Source organism: Amaranthus tricolor, chromosome 17 (genome assembly GCF_026212465.1).
Source record: "Amaranthus tricolor cultivar Red isolate AtriRed21 chromosome 17, ASM2621246v1, whole genome shotgun sequence".
Lineage (NCBI taxonomy): Eukaryota > Viridiplantae > Streptophyta > Magnoliopsida > Caryophyllales > Amaranthaceae > Amaranthus > Amaranthus tricolor.
Genome location: NC_080063.1, coordinates 19,786,084 through 19,804,429, shown reverse-complemented (window position 1 = coordinate 19,804,429; position 18,346 = coordinate 19,786,084). Strand labels below are relative to the sequence as shown.

The window sequence follows — 18,346 nt, the reverse complement described above, 5'->3', positions numbered from 1 at the left end:
AATTTTAATTTATTTATCTAGAAATATCATCATTGTCATTATCATTCTACTTAGTATATTCCGCTCATAATAAACTAAGGCCAGGATCTGAGGAGGGAAAGACGGCAGCAACTCATACCCATAAAGAAGAACGTGGCCAAAGGAGTCTTCCGGCTCAAGGAATATCTAGAAATATCATAATAAAAAAATAATAAAAATACAAGTCCAAAATGGTTCTCTAGCTATTCATGATATATTAATCATTAAATTGGTGTTTAGTATATGATATATGCAATCTCGAAAAATGACAAAAGTGGATCAAATTTTATTGTAAATTAACTTTAATCATTTTAACCCAGTTTTTTAATTTTCAGATTTTTTTTTTCAGAGCATAAATCAAATTAGCATCACTTAATGGCGTTGCTGTGTTGGGATAATGAAATGTTGTTGAATCCAACCCTTTTGATAAACATATCAGGTCGGGCTGGCTCATTTAATTAATAGGGTCAAAAGTCTCAGCCCAAACCCACTTATTTTGGGTTAGGTTAGAGTCGTATTAACAAGTTGAATTAGCAGGTAAGGTTAGCTTTTACCAGACTTAATTTGAGATGTGTTATTTTAGTGGTGGTGTGTGCAGTTTGAATAAAAAAGAACATCGTGAGAATTGAAAGGCAATCTACAACAACATTTCATTATTCTAGTGTCATTAAATGGCTCTCACCGGAATTTGGAGTCGAATATATGCAACTTCTCCTGTTTAACGATAACAAAGATAATTCACGTACTTTGTCTAAGATAAAACGTAACCATATATGTAATGACAGTTAAAGTTCATATCCCATTCCATTGGAGTGGCAAAGTTATGCACAAACAAGCACAGCTCTTGATCCCGGCACCAATAACGGTGCATGACAAGTTGTGTTTGTATCTTCCTTGGTTATAGTTATAGACTGATCTTGTAACCTATGGGGGTGTGGGCCGGGTGGGCCGTATTATGTGTTTAACCTAATAGAGTATATAACAACGTCAATTGGGGCATCAAGTGAAACCAATTTAAACCAAGCTTTCACCCGCTAAATTAAGTTAGTGTGACTCTCAGCTAGCAGCCCGATTCTGATAGTGTCTATTAACAATATATATAGAAACTTTAACCATCAGCTTAAGCTTGTAGTCGTAGCCTCATTATATGTTTTTAAGCTTTATCAAATCCTTAAAGTGAACTTGCCTAGAATGCAATCATGCATACAATACAATACAATGAGGGAGCAAATGAAAGAAAGGAGGAATAAGAAGCATTTACTAATATTAGCAAAATCTGTTACCAGTAAATAACATTTTGATAGTATGTGAACAGTTTCTACAATTTATACAGTATAGGAAGATCAACCCTACAAGAAAATGGTACAAATGCATCATATTCACAGCACAAGAACAAATAATACACCTCAAAGTTCCCATCCACCCAAAAAAGCACCATATTTGGGAAGAAGTATAACACTTATCAAAAACATATAACTAAAAGGGAAAACAAACAATTCAAAGCAAGGAAACCGCGTTGCTGTATATAGCTACCAGATCTGAAAATACTGCAAGGCCGATCAAACCCCATGAAAAAAGCTTGTCTTTCCTTGTCGAAATTCCGAGATGGTTCCTGAAAACAACCAAAAAACAACATAGATCAATAATATGAAATAAGTAACATGATTCGTAATCAATTCGCTTTTTGAATTCGCGATTGGCTCAAAATGACCCAAAAATAGCCTAAAACCGACCATAATTCGCAAATCGCTAAGAGATTAGTAAATCATGTGACGGTATGAATCAAATATATGATTTGCTTGTAGTTCATACTGGTATATGTACCATATAAGACAATCAAATTCTTCACACTGGGTTTCATATTCATTACCCGATGCCTTTAAATGGATTCCACCAATGGGAGGTTTGGGGGGTCAGACGCAGCCTGGCCTTACCCTTGTCAGTGATAACCCGTTATAAGCGTTAAAAAATGACCAACCTTAAAGTAACAGAAGCAGGAAATATGAACAAGATCAAAGCTCCAGCTGTTGCACCAGTAAACTGAAAAGCCACCCAAATACTAGGAATAAGGATCGCTCCTAAAAGGATAACAAGAATCAAACTCAATGTGATAATGGCAAATTCTGATCTTCTCTTATCTGAAGTAAGTGGAACAGCGGAGTTGTATACAAGGCCATAGAAGTTAAGCCTAAGGGAAAAAAAGACGACTGGAAATACGAGCACAATATGGGCTGTGTAGCTGAGACGAATCGTAGCATTTAAGACTGAGCTGTATGGAACACCAAGGTCTGAGTTGAAGTTAGAGAGTACATCCGAAGCAGTTGAGTCACCAAACAGAAGAAACCCGAATAAGCCTGTCATTATGTAGATTGTACTGCAGACAGCAAGAGAAGACTTCACTACCCCTGGCATTTGAGAAGGATCATGTAGCTCGTTTCGTATTGTATGCACTGCCCAAAACAAGGAGAAAGGAAAGAAAGGGAAGAAATGAGTTTTTTCATCAGTAAAATGGGACCCCGAGATGTGTAATGAACCAACTTGGCTACTGTTTTGTGTGTTACATACAAATATACAATAACAATAATGTCATAGCCTTAATCCCAAAAGATTGGGGTCGACTACATGAACCAAAATATATCAGTTCCAATAATCATCCACATAAGGATTTAAATCAAATGACCCGAGTCATGGTCTAAGCAGGCCTTGGCCTAGATTCCTCCTATTGGGAAGATAAATGAAGGTTTCATCACATACCATTATAGTGGCAAAGATATGCACAAATAAGCACAGGAACCGCGGTGAACAAGTTCCAAACAGACGCAAAATCGTCTACCCGAGGAAAGAGTGCTGGTTCCGTTATTGTCCCCATTGCCATCTTGTAACATGTGATCCCAATGACAATAAGAATGAAAAACACCGCCAGCGCAACTGCTATTGCAGAAGTGTACTGCAGAGCTTCTGCAGTTCAAGGATTATTGTGGAAGGAAGATGTCAAATGAAAGAAAAAAAGTCTAGGATCTGTATTGCAGAAAAGTGTACTAACCCATACGCTTGATCCATGCTGTTGGAACCAATACAAAAGCAGTCAGGAAAATCAGCACAAAGGCACGGCCTGTCCACCAATGCTCTCCGAACCATTCTTCTAACACACCCGAGTGGTGAATACTACTTGTTGTTGAGCCCGAAATCACATCAGCTAGCAAATATGAAGTAAACACGAAAACAATAAGCTAACTTTAAATAAAAATGGAGTATATAACATATCATGAAACTTCAACCATCGGCTAAAGCTTTTGGTTGAGTTAGTTACTTGACATGTAATCAGAGTCAACATGATAAAAGCTCACGAATTTAAATATCATTCACCCCTCATTAGTCTCGTGTGGAGTCGTGATAGAGTACATAACATATTCTTTGACTTAAACCATCAGCTTAAGCTTATGGTACAACGCATAATGTTATAATATTAGAGGGAAGTTTGGGGAAATGGACTTATACCGATTATTATCAAATAGATGATTGTAATGCCGGTATTATTGATGATAACACTAATTTGAAACAAAATCTCTCCGATCCTTCCAAACGAATCGTACATGAGTTGCCCATAAGTGTACGATCCTCCATTTTCGCTGTAACGAAGCAATATCTCAATGGAATACTTGGTTAAAAACCCAGAAACCAAAATCAAAAGAACACCTGGGATAACACCAAGTATTTTCATAGCAGCAGGTAAGCTCATAATCCCTGCACCAACAATAGTGCAAGACAAATTGAAAACTCCACTTAAGTATGAAGCTGTATTTGCATCTTCCTTTGTTATAATCAAAGGCAATGTTTCATCCTTTTGCTCATTATTTGTTTCACTTAGAGGATAGGTCTGACTCTCGATATCAGTAGATGTCATGCTTTATGCACGAATTTCAAAAAATACGAAAATATTTAAGATAAACTAGGAAGATCAGATAGAAATTACACAGTATATTCAGATGAACAACAGAAGGATATGAACTTTGACACCTGTAAATGTGATAATGTCTCAATAGTTCAGGAGGAAGAGACAGGCCAGAGAGGGCTGAGCAAATAGTAACAGAAAGAGTTAGTTTATAATTCTTAGATATGAACTTCACGCCTCGCCGCATACATCAAGCTTTGTCATCAACTGAAAATGACATTGAAACAACAATGAAGGTGTTGGGTAAATTTAGATATTGGCTGTTTATTAGAGAAAAAGTAAGTCAATAAGCCAAAAGCCAACTAAAAAACTTAATTTAACAAAGACTTTTTTAGGTGTTTGACCGGCCAACAAACCAAAAGCCAAAACCCAACTAAAAAGCTAAGCAAAAAGCGATTTACCAAATAGCCCCAATACTAATGTCTTAATCCCAAAAGATTTAGTCTATTACATGAACCAATAGATCGCTCTCTTTGCAGGACCTAGCCCGACTTCCAATCATAAATGAAATTGTTATGCTTAAATATTCTTGAAAAAATCAGCAAGAAAAACTGAAATATATGGAAATAATCCTATACTGAACTATTCAAAAAGAAAAGTTGACGTTTTTGCATTTTATACTGTCAATAAGCTTATTAAGTGTTTGTAAGCTTAAAATAAGAACTAATTTTGCCTCAAGAGAATATTAAAAGGCAACAATCTTTGTATTTTAAAATCATTTGTTGGAATTTTATGTAAACTAAACACATTTTTGCCACGCAGCCATTGAACAGGACAAGTCCCACAGAAAGTTTCAAGAAAATGAGGTAATCATGCATGTGTATCAAGAACACCAGGTGATTGAATACATATTGGTTCATATGCCGGGCTCAAAACCCAGCCGAAAGTACCAGCCCTAACAAGCACAGACCCAGTCAAAAAGCCTGTAGGCTAAACCCGAATAGGCATGCAGGTGCAGGAAGCAGGTTGATCAGCGTAAATCAAGTCCACGATAATACCCCGGTTTCTGGGAAGTCGAAAGCCACTAACCCGGTAACCTACTAGAGCCATTTGGCCTAAAAACATATAGTCTATTGGTAGACCGAAACTAACATAAGTTTATTTCAATGTTATTGAATTTAATTAAAAAATAAATAAATAAAACTAAAAAACTTAATAGATTACTAGATGTCTAAAGCTTCCATGAATCAGATCCAATATCTGTGCGCAAGGGCGCTGAGGACAGATGAACTTTTATTCACGAACTGACTTCCAAAATTTCCCTTCTCTAATCTTCTCTTCAGGATGAGGGAGCATCGATTTCAATCATAGAACTACGAGTCTTGTGCACAATGTCATAAACTTGACTGCTTAAGAGCCGGCTTTGAACCAAACTGAGTCGTCAAACTCATCTACGAAGTCTCACCACTCCACCTCCAACATATCGACGACATTATTAGAAAACTATATATTGCAACTTAAAAAAACTACCTATTAATGAAAAAAATTAAAATGGTACACTGAATGTTGAATTTTTTTTCCCACGAGTCCAAAAATTTGGAATCGGGTTAAGGAATATAGCCACAAAGATAACTCGTACTTGAACACCGAATCAGACCGAAGTTAAGAAAATTGCATAAAGTTTAATAATGAATGATCAACAATAGAATAAATGAAAAGTGTTTCTTTTAAAGAGAAAATATTAAGGTAAGGTCGTATAGGACTCATCCGTATCATTCCCACTCTATTGTTGAAGGAGGCTTTGATGTTATGTCGAGAGTAACTCTGTTCACACCCCGAACGTTGTTGGTGATTCTACGGGATACCTGATCTAGAAATTCTGAATCAAAACGATACCTGAGAGCATATAACAAAACCCGAAATGGTTAGTGTCAAATCAAGCCTAATGTCAAGCGGTAATATCACGATTATACAGACAAACCCCGCAAATTAATAACAATTGACGTCTGATTGTGTAATACTTACCAATCTGCTGTCATTCCGTCTCTACTTGTAACAGCTCTTAGGCTTACGACATGAGAATGTGTTCTTTGGTCACCTTGAACTCCTACGGATAAAATTCCCAAGAAAACCGCAAAGGCTTGCCAAATTTCATCGTAAAGTCCAGCTTCTTTAATTGATTGGATGAATATTTCATCAACCTGAAGAAAAAAAAATATTACATCAACTACAGAACATTCAATTCAAAAAAAAACTACAGAACATAGCCATAAATTTTATTTATGTAAAGGATTTATCTGTTTACCTGTCGAAGAATCTCCAAATGATTTCCTTCTGTAACATCACCGAGAACACGCACAGCGAGCCCTGGTCCTGGGAAAGGATGACGCTTCAAAAACCCCTCGGGAATGTACAATATCTTCCCTAATTCACGTACCTTAGGAGAAAACAAGCAAAGCAAAGTATAAGTTACGGAATGAAAAACACCAAATACTTTTTGTTAAAAGAAATGCAAGTTCAAACCTCGTCCTTAAACAAAAGCTTTAGAGGTTCAATGAGCTTGAGCTTCATGTCCTTAGGAAGGCCACCAACATTATGATGACTCTTAATGGTGTGGGAGTGATTCCTTCCACTGCCAGGGGGTGGACAGGATTCAATAACATCGGGATATAATGTTCCTTGAACCAAGTAAGCAGGTTTCTTCCCCAATTTTTTTTCCAACTCTTGAGCAAAATCATCAAAAATACAAATGAATTCCCTCCCGATAATCTTCCTTTTCTTCTCAGGATCCGCAACACCCTTCAAATGTCTAAGAAATTGCTCTGATGCATCAACACAAGTAACAGGGAGATGGAGATTTTTCTCAAAGGTATCCATCACACGCTCTCTCTCCTTATACCTACAAAGACAAGATATACAAACCATATTAGAAAGAAACATACATACTCTATAAACCTACATGCTATGATGCTAGAGTTTCCTTTCCTTCAAACCTATGTTATTTGGACTCTTCATTTTGCTTCACATACCCGTGTCTGATCTTAATCCTCAGACATTGGTATGGCACTTAAACACTTCATTTTAGGCGTAAAATTAAATATTTAGACGTATCCGACGTGGACACGTACTAGTATCATCAGTACCCGAGTCCAAGTAACATAGCTTCAAACTAACATACAATAACCCATTCTGGTTATATATGTGGGGGAAAGAAGTGAAAAAAAAACACCTCAGCAAGCCGTTGTCCACAAAAATACAATGAAGTCTATCCCCAATCGCCTTATGAACAAGGGTAGCAGCAACAGTAGAATCTACACCGCCAGATAAAGCACAAATGACATGATCATCATGGCCGACAGTTTCCCTAATAACCTTGATTTCTTCATTTAATACATCCTCCATCTTCCAGTCTGCATTGATCCCGCAAGCGTCAAAGAGGAAAGACCGCAATGTCTCCATCCCTTGAGGAGAATGTGTAACCTAAAAAATAGTTAAAAACCTCAACACATCCCACACAAAACTTCAAAACACCAAAACCACAGTAAAAAACATCAAAAGAAAACCACAGTAAAATAGTTAAAAACATCAACTCAATCTACATTTTTTATTGCTTAAATGTACTCAGAACCCAGTTAACATTCCATCAAAAGAAAACTAATAACTTGTCGGATTTTCTAATCAGGTAAAAAATTAAGTAAAGCATAAACGCCCCAATTATTTTATCAAAATCTTTACAACAAAAGGAAATCAACCAACTTTTAAAAAAAGATTCCTTTACTACCAAAAAACAAATTTTCTTAGCAAGAAAAACAATGAAATCCATATATCATTCATCAAAATAATTGAATTGTGTAAATCCAATTAGCATTCCATCAAAAAAACATTAACCGAATTAACATTTCATCAATCTGAAAACCAAACACAAAGGAATCTATTTAGTTAAACATATTATTCAACCACCCCAGAAATTTTTTTATGATAATTAGGAAAAACAACTAAATTCAATTAACATTCCATCCAAAACAAACAAACAAACCAAATCAAAATTCCATCAATCTAAAAACTAAAACCTAAAAAGCAATCAATTTATTCAATCAGATTCTTCTACCATCACATAAAAAGTCTTCATTTAGATTGACATAAAAGCAATTGAATCCAAATTTTACATAAAAAGCATTTAAACACAAATACACAGTAAACAGTTCACCAATACAAATTACAAAACACTCAACTTTTATAGTAAGATTCCTATAATACCAAAAAAAATTCATTATTTTCAAACATGAGTCTATCTTCATAATCTTTATGATAAAGTAATATAAAAAAAATGGAATTAAGCCAACAATCCATGAAAGGCAATTAAACCCAACTAGCATTTTATCAATCCCAATTTACAAAGCAATCACCTTTTATAATAAGATTCCTCCAATACCTTAAAAGAATACATTACATTCAAACAATAGACTATCATTATAATGAAATACAAGCAACTTAATACAACATACAAAGTACTCACTTTTCATAATAATCTCATCTACTACCTAAAAATTAATCAATATTTTCAAAAAAATTGAATCTTAATACCTCAGGATGATACTGGAGCCCATAAAACCTTCTTGCAGGATTCTCAATAGCAGCAACAGCACCTTGTTGACTGACAGCAACAACTTTAAACCCGTCAGGAAGTTTTGAAACTTCATCACCATGACTCATCCAAACATCTTGTTTATCCCCTTTAATACTATTTCCAAATAATTTACTTTCATCTGAAATAACTTCAATATTCATCTTCCCATACTCTTGTTTTTCACCAATTTTCACTAACCCACCAAGCTTTTGAACAATCAATTGTAATCCATAACATATACCCAATACATGAATGCCTTCGCTTTCCACATAATCGATAAACCCATCACAGAATACCGGCGCATCAGGTGCGTGAACACTGTGGGGACCACCAGAAAGGATGATTACACGTGGGTTCAAGTCGGTGATGGTTTTCAGTGATGATGTGCCCGAAATGCAGAGAGAAAAAACGGAAAGTGACCGGATTCTTCGGGTTATCAGGTGTGTGTATTGAGACCCGAAGTCTAGGATTAAGACTAGGTCGGATTTTACCTTTTGAGGATCCATTTTTATGGGTTTTTGAGGTTTAAAGATGGAGGATGATAAAATTGTTGGGTTTAAGGGAGAAAAATGAAGGGTTTGAGGGAGATATATATAAAGGGAGGGATGGATGAGATTAGGGTTTTAAAAGCTGGGTTGGCGGAAGTACGTTAGATTTTGGCATGAAAAACGTGATGCTTGCAAACTGTTCCACTAAAAACTCTCATGGAGCATGACCCATCACCTCATACTCTAAGTACTTATTAACTGAGTCGGCTAGTATCGTTTTAAATTAAACCTAATAGTATTGTCGTAGGTCATGCTAGATTGGGCTATGTGTATTGTAGATTAGGCTATAACGGGTCAAGACTAATAACGATCGCAATATATGTTCAAGCTCGTCAAAAAAAATGAGTTTATTATGAGTATTATCTAAAGAATTCTTCAAATTCTCTTTACATGTATTTTCAAGTCCAGCCTAACTCAATTTTATCTATTTACAGGATAGATTGAGAAAAAAAACAAAGTTAAATAAGATTTAATTTCATAATCTTTATCTAAAAAAGATGATATTTTTCTAACTAACACAGAATTCAATTCTCCAAAAAATCAAATAATTAATTAGCATTATTTTATTATTATTATTATTATTATAAACATCATTGCTTGGAAAGATGTATAATACTAGTATTTAGTAACCGTAATAATAAACTAAATATACATCATTAATGATCCATATTCAATTGATAAGGAAAAAGTTCAATGTGTTAACATGGTTCGGGATGAGTATGAGAATGGGCATATGTATGATACATGTTGTGTTGTACTTGGAGTTGTGATGCATTGTGTCGTGATCATGATCCACCAAATCACGACTTTATGCGTTTGTGCCATGTTGTGGGCATAACTATTTTTTCTATTCTTGTCCAATCTTTTTTAATTTTAGTTGGATTATAACAATGATGGCAACTATGCGAGCTTTGTTTACTGGTTTTGTCAGTTTTTAGCCCTACTAATTAAAAAAACATATGCAACATGCATGAGACACAATAATTCCAATGCACCTCACTATCTTATCCTCTTTAAGTGCTAACCTAAGTCATGTTCACCTTTAATACAAAAAACTTCTATCAACATGCAAACAAATACTACACAAATTAATGCTCTCTCTGTTCTGATAAAAATACTTTATTTTGTATTTTGATATGTTCTATTAAATTTAAAATTTTTGTTTTCAACAATCATTTGACTTAATCTCTTTTAATTTTATTTTCAAACTTATTCACCAATTATATCAACCATTTATTTCTATTATTTTTCTTATATTTTATTTTATTCCAGTCACAAATTAATTTTTAGGCCTCAAATTTCATGTGTATTCTAAATGAGACAATTTAAGTACCTTATAATCGATAGGTCTAGCCAAGTGACAGCCTTCCTTCACTTCCAAAATTCCATGAGTACAATTTACACCTCAAAAACAACCAAACCAAACACAAAATACCCGGCTAAACCTAAACCATAATCACCTTTTCGGCTTTTCCATTCGCACTCTTCTTCCTTCTCTCTCCTAATCACCATCATCGTCATCATCATCAATTCATTCTTCTTTGATTTGGTGTTCATCATCAAGCAACAATGACGACAATCGGGCACTTGTAATTCTTAGGGTTTTATTCAAGAATAAAATCTGCTATAATTTGGGTGAAATTCGAAGCTTGTTTTAGGGGTTTTGTGATTTCGTATTAATTGATATGAAATTAAAATTAGGGTTTTTTGTTGAAGAATTTTGATAGCGACCCTTTTTCGTCTAACAAAGATTAGTTTATCGTCGGAGGTGGTGGTCAAGTGCTAATTTTTGTTGGTAAGTAGGTTTTATATGTTTCGTTAATTTGATTTTCGGATCTGTGAATGATGTTATTTGCGAATATTTGCGGAAAATCGAAGAATCATTGTAGATTATAGCTTGTTTGTTGTTTCTTGATTCAGAAATAGTTTTTCCGATTGTTCTTGTTAATTTAACTTAATAGTAGGATTTGTAAATTGGTTATGCCTGCGGATTACTGGGTTGTTTGTGGTGGTCTGGGTATGCAAAACTCGGAATGTAGAGTGAAAATTTATGGATTTTTTATGTAGCAATGTTTCAAGTGACAGATGATATGGAATTAACGCACTTAAGTGGATTCCTATTATTGACATGAGAGAGTGGGAGTAGAACGCAAGGAATGGGTAGGAATAGGATGTTGTAAATGGACTTCAGTTCTCTTACCAAATGATTTGAGGGGTGGGAATGCTGCGATGATGTAACTAGGCTTAAAGCTATACTTCTTATCTGGTTCTTGTTAATTGCAAGCTGCAACATGTCTCCAATGATGTGAGAGCTTTATTGGGCAAAACTGTGGATGTCATTAACTAAAAAAAAAACTGTGGAAACTTTACTTTGAAGTTTGAAGCATGGTCATGATTCTAATAATTGTTGTTGGCATTATCTTGATGGAGATGAGTTTAATTACTTGATTATTGTAGATTTTGTACCCGTCTATTTTTGGAATAAAGGGTTTTAAATGCCTAGGTTTGAGTTTGATGTAGAAAATTGCATAATTTCCTAAATGGGGATGCCATTGTTATGGAAAGATATATTTTGCAAATTTTGTGGCTATTATAGGTTCTCAGAAGCTTTATTGACTTGCTACATCTGGATTGGCATTAAGTTAAGTATTTTTTCCCCTCAAAACCATAGTGTAAAACTAAAGCCATATCACCTTGCATAGGCCGTGCTGTAAAGATTGGCTAAAAAATTTAACCGATGTTTCCATGTTACGGATTGTATCAAGGTATATCTTATGGTTTGATTGATATTAGGCATTACTCCTGTTATCACATTACTCCTGTTACCCCATCACCATTTTGTTACCACGATCGTGACCGTCAACACATTATTACGCTATCTTGTTGAGATTGATTGAGTGGACATTAATTGGCGAAAATAGACGTGATTGTATAAACATCTGTATAAACAATTGACTTATTCAGCTGCCATAAAAGCCAACAAAAACGGTGAACCCTTTTGGCTGTCAAACAATAGCTAACAATTATTTGCCAAACAACCCCGTGGTTCTTTGGATTTGTATGTCTAAATATGAATGTGTATTATGCGCCTATGCGGTACAAAGAAATGTTATTTCAAGGAAAAATTCATAACTCGAGGTGTGGGTGCTCTTATGAGATCTTGTACATCTTGCTGCCCGGTGATAAATTGGATTTTTGCTTTTCTTTTGTACCATATTTGTAACACTGTTAGCTATCTGGTTTTTGGGCTTCACATCACCCATGTTCTCAATCTAATATCTTACTAAATTGTAGGCCTGACCTTCCAGATTGCACTAAAAATTAGAAGCTGAAATTAAAAACTCGGTTTGGGATGAGTATGGAACTGAAAAACCCGTCCCTGAAATCTGGCGACCTTTCTCCTCCTGATTGTGTGAGTGATCCAGATGACAAGGAAATTAGCGATGATGATGATGATGATCGCAATCACAAGCATCGTAGACGGGAGGCTAGGTCTCAGTCTTTGGAGAGGGATCCATTAGAACAATCTTTGACACAACCCTACAAAAAGCGGAACAAGACATTTGATAAAGGGCAGAGTGATTCCCAGTCTCACTATAACCCTGATAGGGCCTTTACGAAATTTGAAAAGAGGAGGCATCCTGGAGTAAATTTCTCGCGGTTTCCTGGTGAGCATGGCTTTGGCAGAGGAAGAGGTAGAGACTTCCTACATGATTCACGGTTTGGTTCTGTTGATGTTACTTCCCATATAGCTCATCCTGGATCTATTCAACCTGCTATGTATGCTGGAAGAGGGTTGCCTAATGTATTAAATACACAAAGTGCTCCTTGGACTGGTTTTGGACTACTTCCTGCTATTCCAAATGGGGCAATAGATGCTATAAATCCACTTGGCCTGCCAGGACTCCTCAGACCACAGTTGAATCCTCCACTCAACATGGGTATTCAGCGTCAACGTTGTAGGGACTTTGAGGAAAAGGGATATTGTTTGAGAGGTGATATGTGCCCAATGGAACATGCTGTCAATCGTATTGTTGTTAATGATGTGCAGGTATGTGTATCATTGAAACTTTCTGATTTAAATTTTTTGTTTAATGATGTGATACCATTGCTCGTATTGGTAGTTACATATGTATCTCTTTTTTATAGAATTGTATTTCACTTACACGACTTGGGCTGAAAAACTTGCTCTCTCTCCTTGTGTCACCTCTTGCTTAGTTAATGCTGAGGAATGGGATTGAAGTGACTAATAGCACAATATTTCTCTACATTGGAGTCACATGTAGCATCTTAGGAAATTGTACTTGTTCTAGAGAATTAGTTGATACCTGTAACATGCTAAGAATAAAGTTCTGTAAATTCAGAATTTATGTCATTTTTTTCTTTTCAGAATATTACAATTTTTAGCTGCTATTGTGGCTGGTTTCTTTCTTACCATGGCTTCTATGTGTTAAGATGAAGTCCATTGCTTTTTATTGTTGTGAGGTGAATTTTTTTCTTATGGATTGTGCTTCTGAATGCTTATTACCTTTAGTGTGCATTTGTTCCTTTTGTGTTTGTTGTTCATTTCCCTTGCACATTTAACTGCTCAAATGAAAATTTTTGCATATTTTTGCCTTTTTTCTGGGGCTTACTGGAAAGCTTCTTTTATATAGCGCAGCCTTTTTATTCACTTAAGATGAAATGTTACAAATGTAATGAAAGACTCGTGTGGGTGTGGCTTTTTTTAGTTACGGCATGTAATTCTGGATCTATGTTTTGCTGAAAAAGTTTCACCTCAGGCGCACATTTGTGATTGATGCTTTGGCATTGTTACTGTAGAAAAGTGTATCTGGTTGTCCTTTGCTTCTGGTTTATGTTATTCACAGTGTTTGTATTATTTGCAGACATGCTAAGTTGATCATAGTATTACCTTCTTGTCATTATACAAAAAAAAAAATTGCGTTACCCAGATTAAAAAACTGATTTCGATTATAAATTGTTTTGATTTTCTAGTGCATGAATCTTTTCCTTTTATTTTGCAGAGCTTGTTGCAATTTAATCTCCCGGTGTCGCTTTCAAGTGCGCCTGGGCTGGGTACATCTAATGGAAGTGGGTTTATTCCACCCGTTGGTGTTTCTTCCAGTACACCAATAAATAATCGAGGTTTACATAGTAGAACAAGCAAGCCTGCTGTGGATGATGAGAGCTTAGCTGGTGCTGTTAATGCTAGTGCAGCTGATGTTTATGACCCTGATCAGCCTTTGTGGAATAATGTTGGTCATGAAACATCAACATTGTTTGGATTGCAGCCAACCGACTTTGAAGAATCTGATCCCTTTGTTGACACTGACCTCCCTGATCGTGTATTCTGTAGTAGTGCAGCAGCTATGGGTTCACAAAGCACAAGCTCATCTGTTTGGGGACGACTTAATCATTCAAAGAATAAGGTGGAACCTAAAGAGAAGTTAGACTCTAAGACAAAGCCGTCAGAGTATCCGGAGAGTAAATTAAAAGAGATTCGTGAAGCACCTTGTGCCGTCCAAGGGACATCCCATCTAAGCAAGCAAAACAATGGAGGGCCAATTGATGCTAAAGTTGTTGGTTCAACATCGAAACTGCAAAATGATGCAGGGGCTAATCTTAGGAAATCTTCCCAAAAGGCACAACGTACTCTATTTGTTAATTGCGTTCCGCTGAAGGACAACAAAAAAGAAAACCTTCTCTCTCATTTCAGAAAATTTGGAGAAGTAATTGATATCTACATCCCTGCGAATAGTGAACGAGCTTTTGTGCAGTTCTCCACAAGGGAAGAGGCAGAGAGAGCACTGAAGGCACCTGATGCTGTAATGGGCAGTCGTTTTATTAAGGTATGGTGGGCAAACAGGGATAGCGTACCCGATGAGGGTACAAACAGTTGGAACAATGTGATAAAGCTCCAAGGTATTCCATCTGCTTCTGGTTTGCATCATATGGCTACTGCAAATAAAGGAAAAAATAATCTTCAACAAGGTACTTCGAAAGTGGCTGTGCCTAAACCTTCTGATGGACACACAAATTTTAGCAATGACTTAAAACCTGTTGCTGCAAACAGTCCTAAGGGACAACCTCCAGCACCAAAAAAGATAGACACTTTAGTGCTTTTGAAAGAGCAGCTCCGTAAGAAGCAGGAGATGCTGGAACAGAAGCGGAATGCATTTCGCCGGGAATTGGATAAACTTGAAAAGCAAGTAAGTATATTGCTACATTGATTTTTCATTGTACTTCCTTTGTCTAATTTGTTCTCATGAAATGTTCTTTGTGCTACTCTCATAATGAACATGCTTGATGCTAAGGTTATATGACTTATATCAGTATGTGTCAGCATGAGTTTATAATGCACAAAACATTACGTGTTTCTAATATGCTTTAGATGCATTTAAGATCTGTTAATCGATTAACCTAGTGAATATCAGCATAGGCAGAGATAGGCTTGAGGGAAGATAATGGAATTTTTGTTTTCTTAAATTGTGGATGCTTTATTGTCTTTGGGTCTTCATTGGACCATTTTAACACCATACCCACTGTTATATTTTCCTTGAAATTGTCAAATGGCCCCAACTCGACGTCAGTGTAAAATATCAATGGAAATTGACGGGAAAGCTCTTGGGTTCACCAACAAATTGCCAATTGCTTTATAGCTTGTTTATTAGGGCGGATTTTGCTGGAAAAGAAAGGGAGGGGAGTTATCTCTTATTTGGTGGACAAATTTATGTGAGAGTTTCATGGTAAAGGAAAGGAAGTGATGGTAAAAGAAGCTTGAAAAATTCCACTTTGCTTGTGTTTCAAAATCTGAGAATTATGGGGTGGCGGCGTGGCACTCAGTGATTGGTGGGGGTGGCTGTCATTTTTCTTTCTCCAAAATTTTTCTTTTGTTTTGCCAGTAGCTAATCAAACATGATATTTTCAACTTCGCCCATCATAACCAATATATTATTGGAAATATAAGTCAATTACATTCTTTTGCCTTCCCTTCCATTCTCATCTTTCTTTTCTTTAACAAAAAATAACCAGACAGGCTGTACAGCAAAGGCCATATGATATGCTTATGAATGTGTTGTGATGTCCATGAAACTAGCAAAACGGGAATTGACTGTGTAGTAAGTAAGATCTAAATTCTTTTGAACAGGTCAGCGTAAAGTGCACGAAGTCTTTAGGCCATTATGTTAATTAGGAGTAGAGAGCACAAGAATGCCAAAGCCTTTACCTATATATGGGAGTAGAAGGCACAAATGGTTGTTTCTGATAGATTGATGCTTATGTGATTATATCGTGTCATTTTTGTAGGCTACAGGAGCGAAGGGTGAAGTGCCTTCTGGGCAGGCTTCAAAGAAGCAAAAGGTTGAAACGTCAGCTGATGTGACAGGCAAGGCAAACACCAAGTCTCCAAATGCCAATATTTCTACGCAGTCATTGCAGGCTGATATGGTAGCAGATAAGATGCTAACTTCAGACAACTTTACATCTCAGATATCCAGAACAATTTCAGCTGCTGAACTGCCGGACTCTCCAAAGTTAAAGCAGACTGTTCGTTCATTGGCAACTTCAGCAACTTCTTTTTCTGCGAATAGATACAAATTGGATAACAGGCCGACAATGTTTAGAATCAGTGCACCTTTACCATTTGACTTGGCAAATGTGAGTATTACTTCTTCCACTCCTTCCAATGAAGAAAACTTGTACCTTTAATTTGCATGTTCCTATACACAAAGGGCTTAAATATGCAGCTCTGCCAAAAATGCAAATTATTGTGCCCTTTTTTGGAATTGCTTACAAAAATTGGTGATGTGTCCAAAGTAGTATGATAACACAACTTTAGATATCTTATTTCCATAATATCTTTGTGCTTTCTAATATTCGCATGGCATGAAAATTTTTTCCTGAGTGTCTTCCTTTTGTGTACTAGGTTGCTGCTTTAAAGGAACACTTCTCAGTATATGGTGTTGTATGTAATGTGGAGATAGAAGACTCTGGTGAGGAATTAAGTCCTAAAGGCCACAAAGATTCCGAGGCAATGGAGAACTGTTCTGCTCGTGTAAGCTTTGCAAACCGTCAATCTGCTGAAAGGGCATTCGTGAACGGTAAATCTTGGCAGGGATACACGTTACAGTTTGCTTGGGTACCTTCGAGTATTCCCACTACCAGCCTAAGTAGCGGCGAAAGTTCTGCTTTTAAAGCAACTCAAAATGCTGAAGTTCAGTCCAAGGATAAGACGAAACATAATAGTTCCCGGTCTGGATTGAGTGTCAAAGAAAGTAACTCTTCTCCTTGCAAGTCATCAAATGAACTTGCTGCTGATATCAAAAGGGATTCCATTTTTGAAGCTCAATCCCCAGATAACTCGGCAAGTTATATACCTCTAGAAGCTGGTGAACCAGGATTTCAGGACTCGGATCTGCCGGAGGAAGAAGATAGCACTGTGGATGATGATACGAAGATGGATGAAGATTTGAGAGTCAGTCCGAAATTTCGTGATGAAGAGAAAGTTGCCTAAGGCACAAACATATTGAGGATGAGGAGTGTCTAATTTTTGATACTTTGTACAGCCAGGAAACACTGTAAAATCAATTGAATTTTCGTTATAACACTACCATCTTTTGTTTTAAGAATCGATGTCGACGATTCTCTATAACTATCGGTGATATTTAGTTCATAGGCTATTCTAATATTAAGTTCACCCAGATGAGGATTGGTTTATTGAGCTCTCAGTCCTCTTTTCTTTTGTATTTCCAATTTCCATAGCTTACTAAATATATACTGTTTCATATGCAGATGTTATATTACAGAAGTTAACTATTTCTGTCATACTGGCCGCACTTGAAGCCAGACGCTAGTCTATACGCTATAGTATACTATGAGCAGCAGGTGATATTCTCAGAACTCGGGCCTTAGGCTCCAGTGAACCAGACACTATTAAGAGCCAACGTCCCTCAGAAACGCCATTGAGAGAATTGGTAGAATAATTGGTTGTCATTTCATTTCAAAATGAGAGAATAAGTACAAGGGTAATCTTGGAGAGTAAGGAAACTAGCTACAAGGGTAATTTTGGAGAGTAAGAAAACTAGCAAATTACCAAAATAATTACCAAAATATAATGATTTACAAGATATGCACAACATTCTATTCTATTACACCCCGCAGTCGAATCGGGAGGTCTGCTAATGTTGAGACTGGATCGAAAATCATCAAAAAGAACATGAGGCAGACCCTTGGTAAAGATATCGGCAATTTGATATCGAGATG

The 18,346-nt window shown here is 36.3% G+C and overlaps 3 protein-coding genes across 4 annotated transcripts; 1 reads left to right on the top strand and 2 right to left on the bottom strand.

The window, feature by feature from the left end:
- Positions 1 to 1,300: 1,300 nt before the first annotated feature.
- Positions 1,301 to 4,762, bottom strand: LOC130803906 (amino acid transporter AVT6B-like). Of its 2 annotated transcripts, XM_057668136.1 has the most exons (6): positions 4,036 to 4,762; positions 3,517 to 3,762; positions 3,062 to 3,214; positions 2,773 to 2,976; positions 1,997 to 2,468; positions 1,302 to 1,630 (listed from the first exon to the last, which is right to left on the bottom strand). In XM_057668136.1, exons 2-6 carry the CDS (start codon positions 3,755 to 3,757, stop codon positions 1,516 to 1,518), a joined length of 1,185 nt encoding a protein of 394 aa, XP_057524119.1. In that variant the 5' UTR covers positions 3,758 to 3,762; positions 4,036 to 4,762; the 3' UTR covers positions 1,302 to 1,515. The 2 variants fall into 2 exon arrangements, with proteins under 2 accessions (XP_057524118.1, XP_057524119.1); XM_057668135.1 differs by having other exon boundaries at positions 1,301 to 1,630; positions 3,517 to 4,762.
- Positions 4,763 to 4,900: 138 nt separating this feature from the next.
- On the bottom strand, positions 4,901 to 9,288 carry LOC130803901 (uncharacterized). Its single transcript, XM_057668130.1, has 6 exons — positions 8,495 to 9,288; positions 7,140 to 7,390; positions 6,434 to 6,809; positions 6,216 to 6,347; positions 5,936 to 6,111; positions 4,901 to 5,806 (listed from the first exon to the last, which is right to left on the bottom strand). Exons 1-6 carry the CDS (start codon positions 9,041 to 9,043, stop codon positions 5,683 to 5,685), a joined length of 1,608 nt encoding a protein of 535 aa, XP_057524113.1. The 5' UTR covers positions 9,044 to 9,288; the 3' UTR covers positions 4,901 to 5,682.
- Positions 9,289 to 10,358: 1,070 nt separating this feature from the next.
- LOC130803896 (zinc finger CCCH domain-containing protein 41) lies at positions 10,359 to 18,167 on the top strand. The gene is made up of 5 exons (XM_057668123.1): positions 10,359 to 10,880; positions 12,380 to 13,136; positions 14,110 to 15,294; positions 16,391 to 16,741; positions 17,010 to 18,167. Exons 2-5 carry the CDS (start codon positions 12,438 to 12,440, stop codon positions 17,595 to 17,597), a joined length of 2,823 nt encoding a protein of 940 aa, XP_057524106.1. The 5' UTR covers positions 10,359 to 10,880; positions 12,380 to 12,437; the 3' UTR covers positions 17,598 to 18,167.
- The last annotated feature ends 179 nt before the right edge of the window (positions 18,168 to 18,346 follow it).

Excerpts from the sequence above, each read along its gene's own strand:
- LOC130803906 (XM_057668135.1), bottom strand. The coding sequence starts at position 3,922 with ATGACATCTACTGATATCGAGAGTCAGACCTATCCTCTAAGTGAAACA. Across the intron at positions 2,977-3,061 it reads AGCATGGATCAAGCGTATGG|AAGCTCTGCAGTACACTTCT; the intron begins GTTAGTACACTT and ends CTTGAACTGCAG. Across the intron at positions 2,469-2,772 it reads ATATCTTTGCCACTATAATG|TGCATACAATACGAAACGAG; the intron begins GTATGTGATGAA and ends TGTTTTGGGCAG.
- LOC130803901 (XM_057668130.1), bottom strand. The coding sequence starts at position 9,043 with ATGGATCCTCAAAAGGTAAAATCCGACCTAGTCTTAATCCTAGACTTC. Across the intron at positions 6,810-7,139 it reads GTGGACAACGGCTTGCTGAG|GTATAAGGAGAGAGAGCGTG; the intron begins GTGTTTTTTTTT and ends TTGTCTTTGTAG. Across the intron at positions 5,807-5,935 it reads GACGGAATGACAGCAGATTG|GTATCGTTTTGATTCAGAAT; the intron begins GTAAGTATTACA and ends ATATGCTCTCAG.
- LOC130803896 (XM_057668123.1), top strand. The coding sequence starts at position 12,438 with ATGAGTATGGAACTGAAAAACCCGTCCCTGAAATCTGGCGACCTTTCT. Across the intron at positions 13,137-14,109 it reads TTGTTGTTAATGATGTGCAG|AGCTTGTTGCAATTTAATCT; the intron begins GTATGTGTATCA and ends TTTATTTTGCAG. Across the intron at positions 15,295-16,390 it reads TGGATAAACTTGAAAAGCAA|GCTACAGGAGCGAAGGGTGA; the intron begins GTAAGTATATTG and ends TCATTTTTGTAG.